The 18,212-nt window shown below is 37.0% G+C and overlaps 1 protein-coding gene across 1 annotated transcript; it reads left to right on the plus strand.

Annotated features, from left to right (window-relative positions):
* Positions 1–10,608: 10,608 nt before the first annotated feature.
* On the plus strand, positions 10,609–13,099 carry npbwr2b (neuropeptides B/W receptor 2b). Its single transcript, XM_051880110.1, has 2 exons — positions 10,609–10,680; positions 10,886–13,099. Exon 2 carries the CDS (start codon positions 11,040–11,042, stop codon positions 12,057–12,059), a length of 1,020 nt encoding a protein of 339 aa, XP_051736070.1. The 5' UTR covers positions 10,609–10,680; positions 10,886–11,039; the 3' UTR covers positions 12,060–13,099.
* Positions 13,100–18,212: the final 5,113 nt, after the last annotated feature.

Consider the following 18,212-nt stretch of genomic DNA (forward strand, 5'->3'; position numbering starts at 1 on the left):
TAAAAAAAAAATTAATTCAAAACATTAACAAAAACTATAATAGTATATCAATGATACTAAAATAACACTAATAACAATGATACTAAAATAGCATTTTCAATTATTTAAATATATATTTAAAATAGAAATTAGTGACAATGAGAGAAAAAGAGGGCAGGCAAAGAAAGGAGCTGCCCAGCAGACAGAGGGTTAAAACAAGCCCCAATGGTGGGCACACTTACAGGCACATCAAAGGAACGTCATGGCAGTGAGGTGCTAAAAGGGCTTTTGAAGCTAAACTCACTGCAATGCTTCACAGATATACCATACTTCAAAGACCAGTGAGCAAATCTCTAGGTGCAGACATGATAACATCATTTAACTGGAGCATCGCCTCCATACTCGGGCAGGCAAGCCTTTTAACCTAAACCAAAATATCAATATCATAAAGCACTGTGGGATATGGAGGTACAGGAGGTTGTACACTTGTATCACAGCAGGATTTTGATATGCCTTCAACAACTTGGAGCCAAAAATGGACCATTTCCCTAAAGCAGTGCCTCTTTTAATCTCCACGGGAAGTTTTTGTTTTTGTACAAACGTATCGGTTATGTTAAACAGGATGGAAAATTAGGTGTGCAAATGCAATAAGCCTATGCTATTTGTATAGGTGTAGAGGCTGGACCAATCAGACACACAATTATTCATTATATTTAATGGTTACCATGGCAACAAAGACAAACCAGCAAGGAGGTTTTATAACCAAAAGGAATTTAGAGAGAGAGTTCAGACACATAATAGGGGCTTTCGCACCAGGTTGTTCTAGGAACTTAGTTCTAGAAACTAGCCACCAGGGTGGTTCCCGAGAACTAATAGTTCCCTTAGGGCCATTTTCCTGGTTGCATTCGCACCGCCAGTAAGAACTATGAAGTGACGTAAGCTGCGCTTGTTGTTCTGACTTCCATTTTGACATTGTGACAGCAGTGCTTCCAATTTAGCAAGCAACTTCTTGAATTTGACTTCTATATATTTTATATATTATATATATATATATATATATTCAGGATTCTTTGATGAATACAAAATTGAATAGAACAGCATTTATTTGAAAAAGGAATCTTTTGTAACATTGAAGTTCTTTACTGTCACTTTATTGCTGAAATAAAGCTGTAAACATTGCTGAAAACTTCAACTTCTAAACTGTAATTTACACATTATTCAATTTTATTTGTATATTATTTGATCAAAGTTCAAATGTTCTTATATCTCACTGGAGATCACAGATCAATTCGACTTGGCTTTAAATTCAGTATGAAATGAAATGTGATTTCTCTTTTGTTTATATCCAGCATGCTAATTTTTGTGTTTTAAAACTCATACCTTTACTTCCTATGCCACATCAATGGCCGATGTCTCAACCTTTAACAGTGGGTTGAATCTGAACAGTATTGACAGGTTTTGTCATAATAAATGTCATTCTCATGCTTCTGGTCACAGTGGGGGGTTTGCAGGCGTCCATTTTAATGATACACCTTACACTAAACAAACATAATACACAGAATAAACCCACACAGCAGCAGATGATGGCCTTGTTCACTCCATGTGCAATTAAAATTCTGATGAGGTTTTTGCTCTCGGAGGAAATAGCTCCTTATCGATGAGATCTAGTTCTCGCTCTCATGGCTCATTTACTCTCTCATTAACGTTCAATGAGGAAACTTCATGTACAAGTTATTTCATAATTACACCTTTTAACAATGCACATGAAGTGGCATTTTACTAAACCCCAAAAAGAATAAATGATAGATATATGAGATTATACAACTCATATTCAAAATAAAACTACCTTTATCTGTTCAGTTTGGTTCTAACCTGTGCTTTGGTCACAAAAAAAAAAAAAAAAAAAAAAGGTTTAATAAGACTGCACAATGACAGCACAGCAGTGGGTCACATAGAAATGGATTTTAATTTTTAGAAGCTCTTTGGAACCAGATAACAGCCCTCTTGACATAATTATCCAATTACTAACAAGTAAACAAGCCAATATTCCTGTTGCAATTATTGACTGAATGAATTCAGAGAGAATGCTTAGGGAACAGTAAAATACACTTACCACTGAATGTGTAGCCTTGTATTAGTACCACATGATGTGTGTTCGAATTGCAAAGAGAAAAAGAAAAAATCTAAAAATTGAACAGATTACTGAAAATAAAAGTGAAAATACTCAACAAAACAAAAGGTATAATCACATGCAATCAGAGTTTTTGAGCAAATGAATACACCCAGAACATGTAAATAATTCAGTGCTTCGACTGTCATGCACATGAGGTGTGTTCAGGCGCATTGTTGGCACGTTGCTATTTTGAGGCAACTGAAATAGACTGCACTATTGGCCGACTGAAACCTGGTCTAAACTCAATGCCGCAATACTTGTTTTCTTATTTAAAGAGCGTGTTAGTAATATGTGCCTACATGCGGGTGCACAACGAGCATACATTCTGCTTATTACACACACAGGGATGAGCAGCAGCACACAAACATGCCAAATATTAAAAATAAATGATTACAATGTGAAGAACATTATTGTGTGCATAAAGATAAAAATGCTTTGGTGGAATCCAGCTTGTCCCGTAGATGGTCTGCTCATGTGCTTTAACCTTGTGAATGAGCAGATCCATTTCGTTTAGTTTTTCCACTTGCAAATTCCTCCATGTAAATAGCGAATCCGCCAACTGACTTTTAAAGGGAATGGGAGATGAGACTCTGATTTGTTTATTGCACGTTACACCCAAAACCCATGACTAATTAAGAGGATAGGGACAACCCTTTTAGACCATTTTTCCCATCATTAAACTAGCAATAGTGGATTCAGACACGCCCTAAGTGCACTTGCGCCGTGCGCTTTAGACCATGTGCTTAGATTGTTAAAATAGTACCCTCTGTGTTTTTTTTAAGAAATTAGTGCTTTTATTAAGCAGGGATGCATTACATTTATCAAAAGTGACAGTAAAGATATTACATATTTTTAAAAAAAGAACTTTCTATTCATCAAAAAACAATATTACTGTTACAAATTACTATATCCTTGTTGACCATAGGAGACTTCTTTCCAAAACATTTTTAAAAAATCGGTTACATTTTATTTCGATGGTCCACTGTAGACACTACTATCTACAATTAACTTTGCTACTACAGCACATGACAACTAACCCTCGTTAGACTATTAGTAGACTGTTAGGTCAGGGTTCAGGTTATAGAAGTTGACATGTACTTGCAAAGTTTCTTATAGTCAGTTGAATGTCTGTTACAGAGCATCAAAATAAAGTGTTAGCAGATATTAAGCAGACAGTTTAAGCTGGTAGTTGACACGTAGTTGCAAGGTTACTTTTAATAATTAGTATATCTAAAGTGGATTATCAAAATAAAGTGTTACTAAATAAATAATAATACCAACTACAAACATTTGATTTCGGTAGTGTAGATATTTTCAGCCAATCAAGATGTATTCAAAACAGCTACAAGTTGCACATAACATTTCTTTTGGCACATTAAATCTTTTTGTGATCTTTTCTCACTTTTTATGAACAGTACTACAGACAATGTAGCATAAGACTACAAGTATAGTAGTATAAATTGTATAAAGTATACAAGTATAAAGTATACAAATATATAGTATACAAGTATAAATTGTGCCAGCTGATAATTTTGTGTATTTGATGTCTGCACTGTATTAGAACTTGATTCATCCCTCTGACTCTCATAATTACATATTTTTGCTGCTGTGCCTTTGTAACTTCTGTGTCCTCATATTTGAAATGAGAAGTAGTAGAAGAGACTTTCATTGGTTGGTTACAGGGTTTGGTTGTTGATTGGTCATAATTGGGTGCCGAATGTTTGTACTCTTGATTCAATTAAGACATTTAAAAGATCAAAACCAACTTCTGGCAATATTTATATATATTCATTTAAATATAGATTTGGACTTAAATATTGTATAAATACCTCTATCTCTCTCTCTCTCTATATATATATATATTACACACATAGTGGGTACGGAAAGTATTCAGACCCCCTTAAATTTTTCATTCTTTGTTATTTTGCAGCCATTTGCTAAAATCATTTAAGTTCATTTTTTTTTTCCTCATTAATGTACACATAGCACCCCATATTGACAGAAAAACACAGAATTGTTGACATTTTTGCAGATTTATTAAAAAAGAAAAACTGAAATATCACATGGTCCTAAGTATTCAGACCCTTTGCTGTGACACTCATATATTTAACTTAGGTGCTGTCCATTTCTTCTGATCATCCTTGAGATGGTTCTACACCTTCATTTGAGTCCAGCTGTGTTTGATTATACTGATTGGACTTGATTAGGAAAGCCACACACCTGTCTATATAAGACCTTACAGCTCACAGTGCATGTCAGAGCAAATGAGATTCATGCGGTCAAAGGAACTGCCTGAAGAGCTCAGAGACAGAATTGTGGCAAGGCACAGATCTGGCCAAGGTTACAAAAAAAATTCTGCCGCACTTAAGGTTCCTAAGAGCACAGTGGCCTCCATAATCCTTAAATGGAAGACATTTGGGACGACCAGAACCCTTCCTAGAGCTGGCCATCCGGCCAAACTGAGCTATCGGGGGAGAAGAGCCTTGGTGAGAGAGGTAAAGAAGAACCCAAAGATCCCTGTGGCTGAGCTCCAGAGGTGCAGTCGGGAGATGGGAGAAAGTTGTAGAAAGTCAACCATAACTGCAGCCCTCCACCAGTCGGGGCTTTATGGCAGAGTGGCCTGACGGAAGCCTCTCCTCAGTGCAAGACACATGAAAGCCCGCATGGAGGACTCAAAGATGGTGAGAAATAAGATTCTCTGGTCTGATGAGACCAAGATAGAACTTTTTGGCCTTAATTCTAAGCGGTATGTGTGGAGAAAACCAGGCACTGCTCATCACCTGTCCAATACAGTCCCAACAGTGAAGCATGGTGGTGGCAGCATCATGCTGTGGGGGTGTTTTTCAGCTGCAGGGACAGGACGACTGGTTGCAATCGAGGGAAAGATGAATGCGGCCAAGTAAAGGGACATCATGGACGAAAACCTTCTCCAGAGTGCTCAGGACCTCAGACTGGGCCGAAGGTTTACCTTCCAACAAGACAATGACCCTAAGCACACAGCTAAAATAACGAAGGAGTGGCTTCACAACAACTCCGTGACTGTTCTTGAATGGCCCAGCCAGAGCCCTGACTTAAACCCAATTGAGCATCTCTGGAGAGACCTAAAAATGGCTGTCCACCAACGTTTACCATCCAACCTGACAGAACTGGAGAGGATCTGCAAGGAGGAATGGCAGAGGATCCCCAAATCCAGGTGTGAAAAACTTGTTGCATCTTTCCCAAAAAGACTCATGGCTGTATTAGATCAAAAGGGTGCTTCTACTAAATACTGAGCAAAGGGTCTGAATACTTAGGACCATGTGATATTTCAGTTTTTCTCTTTTAATAAATCTGCAAAAATGTCAACAATTCTGTGTTTTTCTGTCAATATGGGGTGCTGTGTGTACATTAATGAGGGAAAAAAAAAAGAACTTAAATGATTTTAACAAATGGCTGCAATATAACAAAGAGTAAAAAATGTAAGGGGGTCTAAATACTTTCCGTACCCACTGTATATATATATAATTTAAGTCCAAATCTATATTTAAATAAATGTAATATTTAAAACCATTCATCATATATTTAAGGAATGAGAATTCTTGCATGCTATGACATCTGCTCATGGCTGTCAGTAGCTAAGGCTGCCTAGCTCCCTTCAAACTATCATCAAACCGTCACCTTGCTCCCAACTCCTACACATTAGCATCTCACAAATTTCCCCATCCATAAATAATGGAACAAACTGGAATCAGAACATCTGATTTGACAGTGCAAATGAAGCCTAAGAGACACATCTTTTAGATGTAACTATTTCTAGAACTAAGACTCATTGCAGTTTATCTTACCTGATATATTTAGACTTACCATCTCCACATTTCAAACTAACTGTTACTTTAGATTAATACTCAGCAATTGTGGCAGTATCCTTGCACATTAAAAATTACCATGGAACTTTTTTCTTTTGCCAAGTTTTTGTTATACTACCATGAAATAACAGTAAATTAATACAAAGTGTCCTTTAAAAAGATGAAAACTATGGTAACCATGGTACATATTTCAAAATGTGAGTCTAAGCTTAAACGTTTGACTTCTATTTTCGATTACTCATCCTGTTAATTGGCATGTTCATTTTCTTGAGGGGCCCTTTGCCCCTTGGTATCTCATGAAATCAATAAAATAATAGTTTACTTGACTTATAAATGCAGACATCAAATGATAACAATATGTCTCTTAAAATGCTGATTTGGTGCTCAAGAAACATATCTTATTATTATCAATGTTGAAGACAGCTGTGTTGCTTTTATGGAAACAGTGATGGTGACAGTGATTTTTTTTTTTTTTTTTTTTTCAGGATTATTTGTTGAATAGAAAGTTCAAAAGACCAGCATTTATTTGAAATATAATCTTTTGTAACATTATATTTTGCTTGTACTTATTTCAGCCATAATAATTTGCCCACTTCAAACAGACCCTAGTAGCTCATGAAACACTAATGATGTCTCAAAAACTTTGTAGATGTATGCTCAAAACTACAAACTCTCTTGGAAACCATGAGGGAACAACTTTTTGTCAACAGCGTTACTTAGCAACAACTAGAATAATGACACCATTATCTAACAACTGGCCATACACGGATCTGACTTTTAACATGGTTATGTTAACTTATGATTTAGATGGTTCATTGATGGTTCATCTTCACAGCTCTCAGGCTCTTCTCAGAGCAGTGACATAAACCACTGCTCATACAAACCATATGCCTCAGTTTAAGCCATGTAGTCATGTAGCTATTCATACAAATCTATCATTCTTGATCTAATCCAGGGGTGCCCAACCCTGGTCCTGAAGGGCTACTGCCCTGCCGATTATAGCTTCAACCTGAATCAAACACACCTGAACCAGCTAATCATGGTGTTCAGGGCTGCTTGATAATTACAGACAGGTGTGTTGGAGCAGGGTTGGAACTGAAATCTGCAGGACAGTAGCCCTCCAGGAGCAGGGTTGGACACCCCTGATCTAATCTATATGGATAGCTAATTTGAATACCAATTTGAACGGTATTAGTAGGACCATTTCTAAAATACACTGGGCCCTGAACAAAATTATGGCTATAACATAAAGGACCTTTAAGCTTTGAGTCTAATTCATTTACATCATCAATAAAAATGTACAAAGAAGCTTCTGTGCACACTTTCAGAAAAAAAAAAAAAAAAAAAAAAAAGGTACAAAAGCTGTCACTGGGGCTCTGTCCATTCAAAATGTACACATTTGTACCTTATTTGTTTAAACAGTGCAAGTACCTTAAATGTACATATTAATACCTAAAGTGTACATATTAGTACATAAATGGTACATATTAGTACCTTTTGAAAGGTTACCGCCCCTGTAACAGCTTTTGTACCCTTTTTTCAGGTAGTAAAATGCTGTAGTAAAAATTAAATATTAGTTATAATATATATTTTTATTTTGTTGTATATACTGTACATGATCATTTATATAATTTAATTTGGTTAAAATTTATTCTTGTATTCTTTTAAAATTAATTAACTGAATTTAAATAAATGCTACATTAGTTCGGAAAGAAAAAAAATGACTGACCCCAACGTTTTGAAAGGCGCTGTATGTTTACTGTATCTCCTTATAAATGGAGATTTTTACATTACACTATTGAAAATTTAAGAAAGGAGTTTACATTTACATTTATTCATTTAGCAGACACTTTTATCCAAAGCAACTTACAAGGATTACAATGAGCCATTTAGCTTGTTGATGCAATAAACATTAGGATTGCTTCAGTTTCAGACATCGAGATATGGGCTGTTTGTTTTACTGCTGTTTTACGCAGTTTTCCAATTCAAAATCATTCACTTTCATCCTGGCACCGTGAGCCCCACAGGTCTTAAAGCTCTGTCAGACCTGGGATCTTTCCTCTCAGCACGCACAAGTAATTAGCTCTTTGACACTTGAGAATATCAGAAGTCAATTTCCTTTGATCGTCCTAAAGCGATCCAATCAGTTACACAAGTCCCCTCTGAAACTATCTTGTTACTCCAGCTCATGAAGCTCCTCATCGGGAGACGCAGATCAGGGGCACTGGCACAGAAAGCCAAAGAGGTCTTTTCCTTTAATCATGGAGTAGTGATGATGAGAAACACAAGAGGTATAATTAAAAAAGGATGAAATTGAAATGACAGCAGGGGCTTCATACAGGATATCTGCTATTTCACCTCACTAATTAACTCGTTACAAATCAGCATCAGATAATGCCTTAGATTCACATTCCCCGCTCACATTAACAATAAGCTTGTGTCCAATTAATACCCTTGTCTTCTGCTCATGGTCACAATTAAACCTGCTTTATGATGTCATCGTGACACTGACTAGCAGAATCTTATCCTATTCTTCCAACAGCAGCTAACTACCTGCATGAATGGACTCATTCAAATGCAATCATCTGAAAAATAAAATCTCAAAGGAATGGAGTAGAATATGAGAAAAGAGAGAAAAGGCTTTATATTTAGTGACTGTAGTCTGTAATACTATTATTAGTTAGCCATAACCTTTTCAAGAGCAGCAACCTTTAGGCATTGTGAAGAAGGGAATATGCTACTTTAGATCAACAGGTCATAATTCAACTTCTTCAAAAGACATCTTATTATTACACAGGAACTCAATGAAACATATCTGCTCCACAATAATATAATCATTCAAAAGCAGACAAATTTAACTAATTTTGCTACAGGCTCATGCCTGTCAAGGTTGCAACTTTTTCAAGGTTTTGGTCAAGGTAAATTTAAATGGTAACACTTTACAGCAAGGTTCAATGTATTTAAATGCATTAGTTATCATGAACTAACAAAAATGACAAATGTCATATTATGTATTATGCTACACTAAAACTAAAAAAAAATGCAGGGTTAAAAACAACTCAAGTTGTATTGAAAATGGACAAACCCATGGGTTGTTTTAATGTTTAGATCTTTAATGTTGTTTTAAAGGTTGCATTAAATGTTTGCCCAACCTCTGGGTAGTTTTATTTAACCCAACTATTGTTTAAAAATTACTGTATTGTTTGCTTAAAATGATCCAAAAATATGCTGACAATTAACATTCATTAATATGTTTAATAAATGAACATTTGAATAATAATTAAACAATAAACATTTATTCAATTGCATATTAATAATTTTTAGACAATAGTTGAGTTAAATAAAACTACCCAGCAGGTTGGGCAGACATTTAACCCAACCGCTGGGTTTGTCCATTTTCAACACCAACTTGGGTTGTTTTTTACCCAGCATTTTTTAGAGTGTAGGTTGATATTAATTAACTATTAATATTATTGATATTAATAAACATTGTTAATCCATGTTAATTCATAATTAACATCATTTATTAATTAATTTTTAACATCTTAATGCATTTTTAATTGCACAATGTATAAAACAAATGTTAAAGTATTGTTATTTCTATAATAATTAACATAAAAAAATAGTGTAAATTTTTAGTTTTCAACCTATTTACTATTAAATTTACTAGTTAAGTTCTAATAAGCTAAAAGGTGTGGGATGTGCACTGGTAAATTCCTCTGTAAAGCATTCCCATCTTAAAATGGAGTTACATCATTTATTTCATGATGTGTTAAAGGTATTTCTGAGGTCACCTCCAGGCTGTCAGTAAAAGCTTCCGGACTGTGAATCATCAATCATATTTTATGCTTAACAATATGCCAATCACTCACCCCATGATGACTGGATCAGGGCACATTGAGCCAATCACTGGATCTGATGCTGAACAATAAGCCAGTATGATAACTGGTTGTGGTTTAATTGAATAGTCAGCCAATCGCTCGACCCCATCCTCTAGTCTAATGTATAACATGGAGCTTCTTAGGGTGAATTCAGGGTGATTGGGACACTTTTTGCCATTGAGATGTCTTGGGGAAAAAATGCCCCGATCAACCTGAATTTTTATATATATGTGTGTGTGTGTGTGTGTGTGTGTATACATATATACATATATATATATATATATATATATGTGTGTGTGTGTGTGTGTGTGTATATATACATATATATATATATATATATATATATATATATATATACACACACACATAATCAAATCAATATCAATAATCAAAATTATATCAATACATTTTATATTTAAAATGCTGTACCGGGGTCATTTTTTCCCCACCATTTTAAACAGCTTTCTGTCTTCACTTTCTAAATTGGACAAATTAATTTTTAATGTTAATATCCATGTAGTTTCTCTATTAATGAGATTTAATAGTTGCATCCATAGCTGATAATTATAACAAAATAAGAAAAAAATGTTCAAAATAGTTTACCAAAGGACATGTCAACTACTCGCACATAAACAATCAAAAAAGAACGCGTGACTCTTTGAGAAATCTGCAGGCAGAGAGCGCGCGGTAGAATGTGACGTCACCAGTCGCACTTCTTTTCTACTTGTTGGGAAAAGCGCGAGCTACGCTGCCTGGCACAGAGAGGGGACAACGCGCACACGGAGAAAGAATATCTTGCACGGTAAGACCTCGCATCTTTTCACTGCTAGCTGTTGTTTCTTTGATTTTAAAAGTAACATTTGCATTCAGTTACAGTTTTAGACGTGCAATGATTTTTGTTGTTTTAAATGAAATTAAATCACTACATTCTAAGTTGTATAAATAATTCGCGCATATGTTATAAGTTTCTCAGCGTGAATTTGTTTGAACAGTCTGTTTTTCGGCAGGATGCCGATGTATTGTATCACTCTGAGATCTCATGTCGCGCAAAGAGACAGATGAAAGACATCGACCACCTTAGACTCGTGGAGAGATCTGCGAAAGCAAGAGCGCAGCTTTATAAAGTAAAGCACTTATCCCCGGAGGCTCAACTGTCACAGTATGGAGAACATCACAAGTCCCTTCATCCCAAACCCAACATGCAACAACAGCATGGACTTATACTATCACAACTCTCCCAACCGGAGCGATCTGAATTGCACGCCGCCGGCTGACTACTTATTTTACGCAGATCTGTACGTGGTTCTCCCGGTCATTTACTCCGTGATATGTGCCGTAGGTCTGACGGGCAACACGGCGGTCATATATGTGATCCTCAAAGCACCCAAAATGAAGACGGTGACCAATATGTTCATTCTGAACTTGGCGATCGCCGACGACCTCTTCACTTTAGTGCTGCCCATCAATATAGCGGAGCATCTGTTACACTACTGGCCGTTCGGCGAAGTGCTTTGCAAAATTATTTTAAGCATCGATCACTATAACATCTTCTCCAGCATCTACTTTCTGACAGTTATGAGTGTGGACCGGTACCTGGTGGTGCTGTCGACCGTGCGCTCCAAGCGCATGCCGTACCGCACATACCGGGCAGCGAAGATAGTGAGTCTGTGCGTGTGGCTGCTGGTGATCCTCATCGTCATGCCCTTTACCGTGTTCGCAGGAGTCTACATCAGCCCCGACGACTCCGACAGGAAAAGCTGCGTGCTGAGTTTCCCTAGTCCTGAAAGTTTATGGTTCAAAGCGAGCCGGATTTACACCCTCATACTCGGCTTTGCCATTCCAGTGTCTACAATTTGCATTCTTTACACCATGATGCTGTACAAACTAAGAAACATGCGTCTGAACACCAACGCCAAAGCGCTGGACAAAGCCAAGAAGAAGGTGACTATCATGGTGTTTATTGTACTGGCCGTGTGCCTGTTCTGCTGGACGCCCTTTCACCTCAGCACCATCGTAGCGCTGACCACAGACCTTCGGACCACACCGCTTCTCATCGGCATCTCGTACTTCATTACCAGCCTGAGCTACGCCAACTCCTGTCTGAACCCGTTCCTCTACGCCTTCCTGGACGACAGCTTCAGAAAAGCATTCAAGAAGATGTTAGAATGTAGACCTGCATGAATGTAACGCATTTTGAAGGGACGAGTAACAGGGTTGTGGACCATTCAGAATTTAATTCGATTCCTGGATTTGAATTAAGGTAGCAAACAGATGCAGTTTATGTATTTAGCAATTGGAATATACCTCATTAAAATATAAAATAGCCTATATTACCAAATTTCAAATAAATATTTTATATTTTAATTATATATATATATATATATATATATATATATATATATATATATATATCCTGTAGTTTGTGGCCAATTAAATTCAAAACTGGATTTTTAAATTCAAAATTGTGTCCAGCCCTGATTAAAATAGTTATGATCAAAACTGAATACTGACAGTGTCTCAAAACAAAACTGATCAGCCCATATAGGCATTTTATTTTTTAAACCATTATCGTTCCAATTCAGTATTGTAGTTTCTATCCAATTAAATTCAAAGTCACACTCATAAACTTAAAGGGAACCAATTTTAAAATTCTATTTTTTTTGCCCAAATACAGTTCCAGTGAATAAAATATCACTGTGTCCACTACTTCAGAATCAGATCCTGTCCCTGTGTGTTTTCCCAGTAATAAAAGAAAGTATCTTCCTGACACTAAATTCTAATATGAGAGTTTGTCTCCCTCTTGTGCTCTCTCTGTGATGAAATATTTTGAAATGTGCTTCGGTGCATTTCTAACAGCAGTGCCCTGGGAACTTGACGTAGGAATGACAAATATGTGATATCATTTCTGATGTAGGATGACATGACATGACATAACAGCAGGGAGTCATGTGTATATATTTGTATAGACCTGCTTTTGTCACATGAAACGTCATCACTTCCGATCCAGCATCACGGTATCTTAATAGCACATTTCAGACAGATGTTTAAACGTGCATTCTTCTTCCTTTAAATGAATGAATATAAATGTAAAACATTTTTGTTTGTGTATATCAAGAGATGTTGGTCATGCAGATCGACACAGTGAAGCATACTGTTACATGGCTTTTTAAATAGGCTACATGTTGTAAATAAAATGGAATAAATAATTTGTCTTTCATTTAGCCTGATGCAGATGTCAAAGATTAATAGCGTTCCTGGACTCCTGGATAACAGCAACGGTGTGTGTCTGTGTGTGTACCTTACTAGGACTGCCTTTTACAGCAAATTCACGGCCTTACACAAACTCCGGCCCTCACTGTACATTATCTATACACATTTAACTTAAGGGTATGGCCTGTTACAAATGGTGTATAATGCTTTTTCAATTATTATTATTATTACACAAATCAACTTAAATATAAATGTAAGCTGCCAGAACTCAACCTTACATTTATGTAGGAACAAAAATCGTCTATATCAAGTTCAGTCATGCAAAGCTTCTTATCCATCAGCCACCTGGCGGTCTAGAACAGTAACTGATACTGTATTTGTGTGTGTTCTTAGAATGCCACATTGAGCAAGATTCATAAGCTGTAAAACTGATCAGACAGTAAACAAGAAAACAACATCACAATAAGATTTAGTCTCTCACACATTGAAATAACCTATAGGCCTTTTGTAGTAGCTATATTGGGCCATTGTATAGGCACTTGTGGCCTGATGGTTAGAGAGTTGGACTTGTAACCTGAAGGTCACGGATTTGAATCTCAGTACCGGCAGGAAATGTAGGTGGAGGGAGTGAATGGACAGCATTCTTTTCCACTCTCATTACCCACAACTGAGAGTAATGCCTCCGGAACGCCTTGAGCAAGGCACCGATTTGGGATAGCTGCCCACGGCTCCAGGTCAGTGGCGTGCAATGGCGTTCTGAAATGAAGAGGCTCACATTTTTTATTTATATTTTTATAAATCAAATGTGAATTCATGCTCATTACTCTTAACGTTGTCACATTTTCCTTGTTGATTGAACATTACATCAAAAAAAAAAAAAAAAAAAAAATACCAAATACAATTCCGTTTTGTATTTTTACATTAACAAGTCAATCTCATCAAGTTAATGTCAAAATAATAATAAAGGCAGTAACAATTTAAACATATTGTATTTGTGTAATGATGTTCAGCTATTTTTTTTTATTCGTCAACTTAGGCTATTTCGGATCATCAGTCATGCTTAGTAAACACTCTGTCACAGACACAAAGATGTATCTTTAATTTCACCAAGCTGGTTGCTCACTAAAACCCTCGCAGTCATCATGTTTTCTGGCCATTTCAAGATTGATTTTGACATGACATAAAGCAGTGATATCTAAGTGGATGCGCTGTTTACTTACCTTTTTAATTTAGTTTTCCCATTGATGCCATCATTTTGTTAATTTAGACTGACCCGCGGAACCCGGACGTAAACAAGAAGAGGAATTTATCGCACAAACCAATCATAACCGATTATATCCAATCATAGCGCGATGGAGGCATTGCCTCCTCTCATGTGACTTTCCCCCATTCCTTAGGTGTGTTCGACATCGTGCAGGCCGGGAGGAGATGAAAACGGAGACGTGAAGTCGGACACTTTCTGCTTCCTGTAGTGACGCTCGTGCTGCGTTTGCATACAACTTAAGTGAAATAAAAGCAATATTTGACTACGCAGATGTTTCAGAGACATTTTCATTCAATACTGTACTGCTTACAGCGTCTGTTTTTTGCAATAGCTTAATACATTTCAAAATAAGCATATATTATTTAAATACCAATGTAGTGGGGTCTACGTTTTTTATCAATTTTATTTTGATAAACATGACACAATATAACATCACGACTACATGAAAAGAGCTTTTACTGTTATAAAAATACAGATTTGTGAGCATTAGTGGAACTGAAGGTTTCAGAATAAACACGAAACACATGTGATCGTTGTCATGCGGTGAATCGGGCCAATCGTGGAACAGCTGTGTCATCAGAGCTCGTGCAGCTCCTCTTGAGAAACTGCTCTGCGTTCAGCCCTGACAAAACGTTGCAAAACGTTTTTTAAACGGAAACGGTGGTGTGTTGAACACCCCGTTCTGATGACGCAAGAGATGCAACTATGGCAGCTGAGAAGGCCATTCTTTGTGTTCTTTTTGAAGAATTTTCGGAGCCTGATGTAGTCGGTATAAATACGTGTTTAATACTGCAAAATACGCTCGATGTTACAGTCACTGGCCTTGCCGTCCAGAATAAAAGAGAACATCCAAATCAAGTGAAGGGATTTGTGGAAACTGTGGTTCCTAATTATTGTGATCCAACATTTGCCTTTATGTTTATGAAAGTTTATGAAAGTATCACTCCACAATATAATAGCAAAATATATAAGTATAGTATTTTTATGTTACATTAATCAGTGTCTAGCACATCTTCCTAAGGAAAGGATATGGACCAGAATTACAGAATTGCAATTACTAAATGATATTTAGACAGACTTAAAGAAGTTCTAGATCTATACTTGTGCCCTTATTATTTAAGTTATTTTGCCATTAATGTAAATAAACATGTGCAAACAATATACTTGCTATTGTGAATTTATTTTGATGTTAATTACATTTACGAGCTGTTTCTTTAATACCGCGTGGTACATGTATGTTGCCGCTGATTGGTCTGACATTTCTGACACACCCACCAAACAAGAGAAAACGTATCTCAAACCATTTGCACACCATTGCACACCGTTTCCAGGAAACATGTCGTTCAACCCGGAAACCATAGCAAAACGTTGCGCACCGGTTTGAGCTTGAACGTGCCCCAGGCGACTGCTCTCGAATCGCTCTCGCGGTACTTTGAAGCCATACGTCACAGTCACATGGCGTCGGCGCTGTCTCAGTTTGGATAAAATTTCTAACCAGCATGCACTGCTTCAAGTCAGCCGTGTGTGCAGCGTTGCATCGTCACAGCCTTACACAAACGCTGGCCCTGTACATTATCTACACATTTAACTTAAGGTATGGCCTGTTACAAATGGTGTAAAGCTTTTTCAATTATTATTATTTTTACATAAATCAACTTAAATATAAATGTAAGCTGCCAGAACTCAACCTCACATTTATGTAGGAACAAAAATCGTCTATACCATATGTAGGAACAAAAATCGTCAATATCAAGTTCAGTCATGCAGAGCTTCTTACCATCAGCCACCTGGCGGTCTAGAACAGTAACTGATACTGTATAGAGTACCTCAGGGATGACATGTTTTTGTAGGCAAACCCGGAAGCGAGTTAGCATTTTAGGACTTCTGGTTCCATCGCCCCGAAGTCAATGGGTTTTTTGAACAGGTTTTTGCTAAATCTCCTGAAATAAGGTCTGTGGTTAACAAAGCCTCTAAATATTTTCATGTTTTGATCTATGACATAAAACACACCAGTTATAACCCGCTTGTGATTTTTTAAACCTTTATTGTGTCTTAAAAACGGCGGTTGCTAACAAATTGCTAAAAGGGACTACTTCCTTTGGTGGGGACTTTCGATGTCATCATGACAAACAGGACATTTGGACAGCATTTCTCATGAAAAAGTGGATAAGTACTCATACACAGTGCAGATCATAATCAGTGAGCATGTTTTTAAATAAAGTTGTTTTCTAAATAAAGTTTGAGGAAGCTTGGTGGTGGTGACGTTGATCCGCGACCATGGTGTGCTGTAGTCCGTTTATAGCCTACTGTTAGCTTTTTATATCTGACGACTTTATTTAGGCTTCAAAATGTATAAATGTTGTGTTAACTTGTAAAGATAATCTTGATAGACAAAACGTGTAAGTGTCATAAGAGTTTATTTTTTGCGATTTTCCAAAAGTCTATGGGAAAAATTGGCTTTTGATCGAGGGAACCTGTGCGCCGCTAACTTCCGGGTTGGCCTACAAAAACGTCGTCCCTGAGGTACTCTATTTGTGTGTGTTCTTAGAATTGCTCTCACGGTACTTTGAAGCCATACATCACAGTCACATGGCGTCAGCGCTGTCTCAGGTCGGATAAAATTTCTAACCGGCATGCACTGCTTCAAGTCAGCTGCGGTGTGTGCAGCGCTGCATCAAGTCGAACAAGCCTATTCTCTATTAACAAAACCCACCACACGCTTTAGACTAGAGGCTCTGTTGATTTTCTATGAGCTCAAGGGAGGCAGTGACGCAGGCTCCCAGTTGTAACTTCACCTGAGGGTGTCGCTGTTGGACAGTGTTCCTTTTTATTGTCACATTTTGTAATATTTGCGTTGTCTTATTTTTGTAATGGATTATTTTCTCATTCTAATTTTTTGAGGAGGCACTGCCTCCCTTACCTTCTCGAATGAAATTCCCCTGCTCCGGGTGTGTGTCTGTGTGTGTGTGTGTGCGCGCGTGTTTTTGTGACACATCAAGACACAAATTTGTATAATGACATGGGTATGACATAGGTATTACAAGGAGACAGTGACTTATGAGGACATTACCCCATGTCCCCATTTTTCAAAAGGCTTATAAATCATACAGAATGAGTTTTTTTGAGAAAGTAAAAATGTGCACAGTTTCCTGTGATGGGAAAGTTTAGGTGTAGGGTTGGTGTACTTTTTGTACAGTATAAAAACCATTACGCCTATGGAATGTCCCCACAATTCACAAAAACAAACGTGTGTGTGTGTGTGTGTGTGTGTGTGTGTGTGTGTGTTCAATAGGCTATTCACTGCTGTGTGTGTGCACTTGGAGGGTGAAATGCAGAGCACAAATACTTGTGCTATATGTCAAGTCACTTTCACTATATTATCTTAAATTACCATGCCATGGTAGCCATAGTGTTAAGATAGGCCTAATACAGTTGTGGTAACTTGGTTTCACTAACTAATTAACTAACTAACTAACTAAATAAATAAATGTGTGACAGCTTATTATTATTTGCGTGTGTGTGTGTGTGTGTGTGTGCTTGTTTATATGATTTATGAGGACACAAATCTGTTTAACGACATGGGTATTACACTGGTATTACAACATAAACATGGTTTATGAGAACTCATAAATAAAATGGCTTAAAAATCATACTAAACAATGTTTTATTAAAAATGTAAAACTGCAGAAAGTTTTCTGTGAGGTGTAGGTTTAGTCTTATAAATCATACAGAATGAGTTTGAATGTATTTGCGTGTGTGTTAACAACACTGGACATTTCTCTCTGTAACCGCACACAACAGACAGAAGAGGGCAGCGTGCATTCACGTTTTCCTCATAATATCCCAGCATTTATTTCTAG

This window comes from Ctenopharyngodon idella, chromosome 22 (genome assembly GCF_019924925.1).
Source record: "Ctenopharyngodon idella isolate HZGC_01 chromosome 22, HZGC01, whole genome shotgun sequence".
NCBI classification, from domain to species: Eukaryota; Metazoa; Chordata; class Actinopteri; order Cypriniformes; family Xenocyprididae; genus Ctenopharyngodon; species Ctenopharyngodon idella.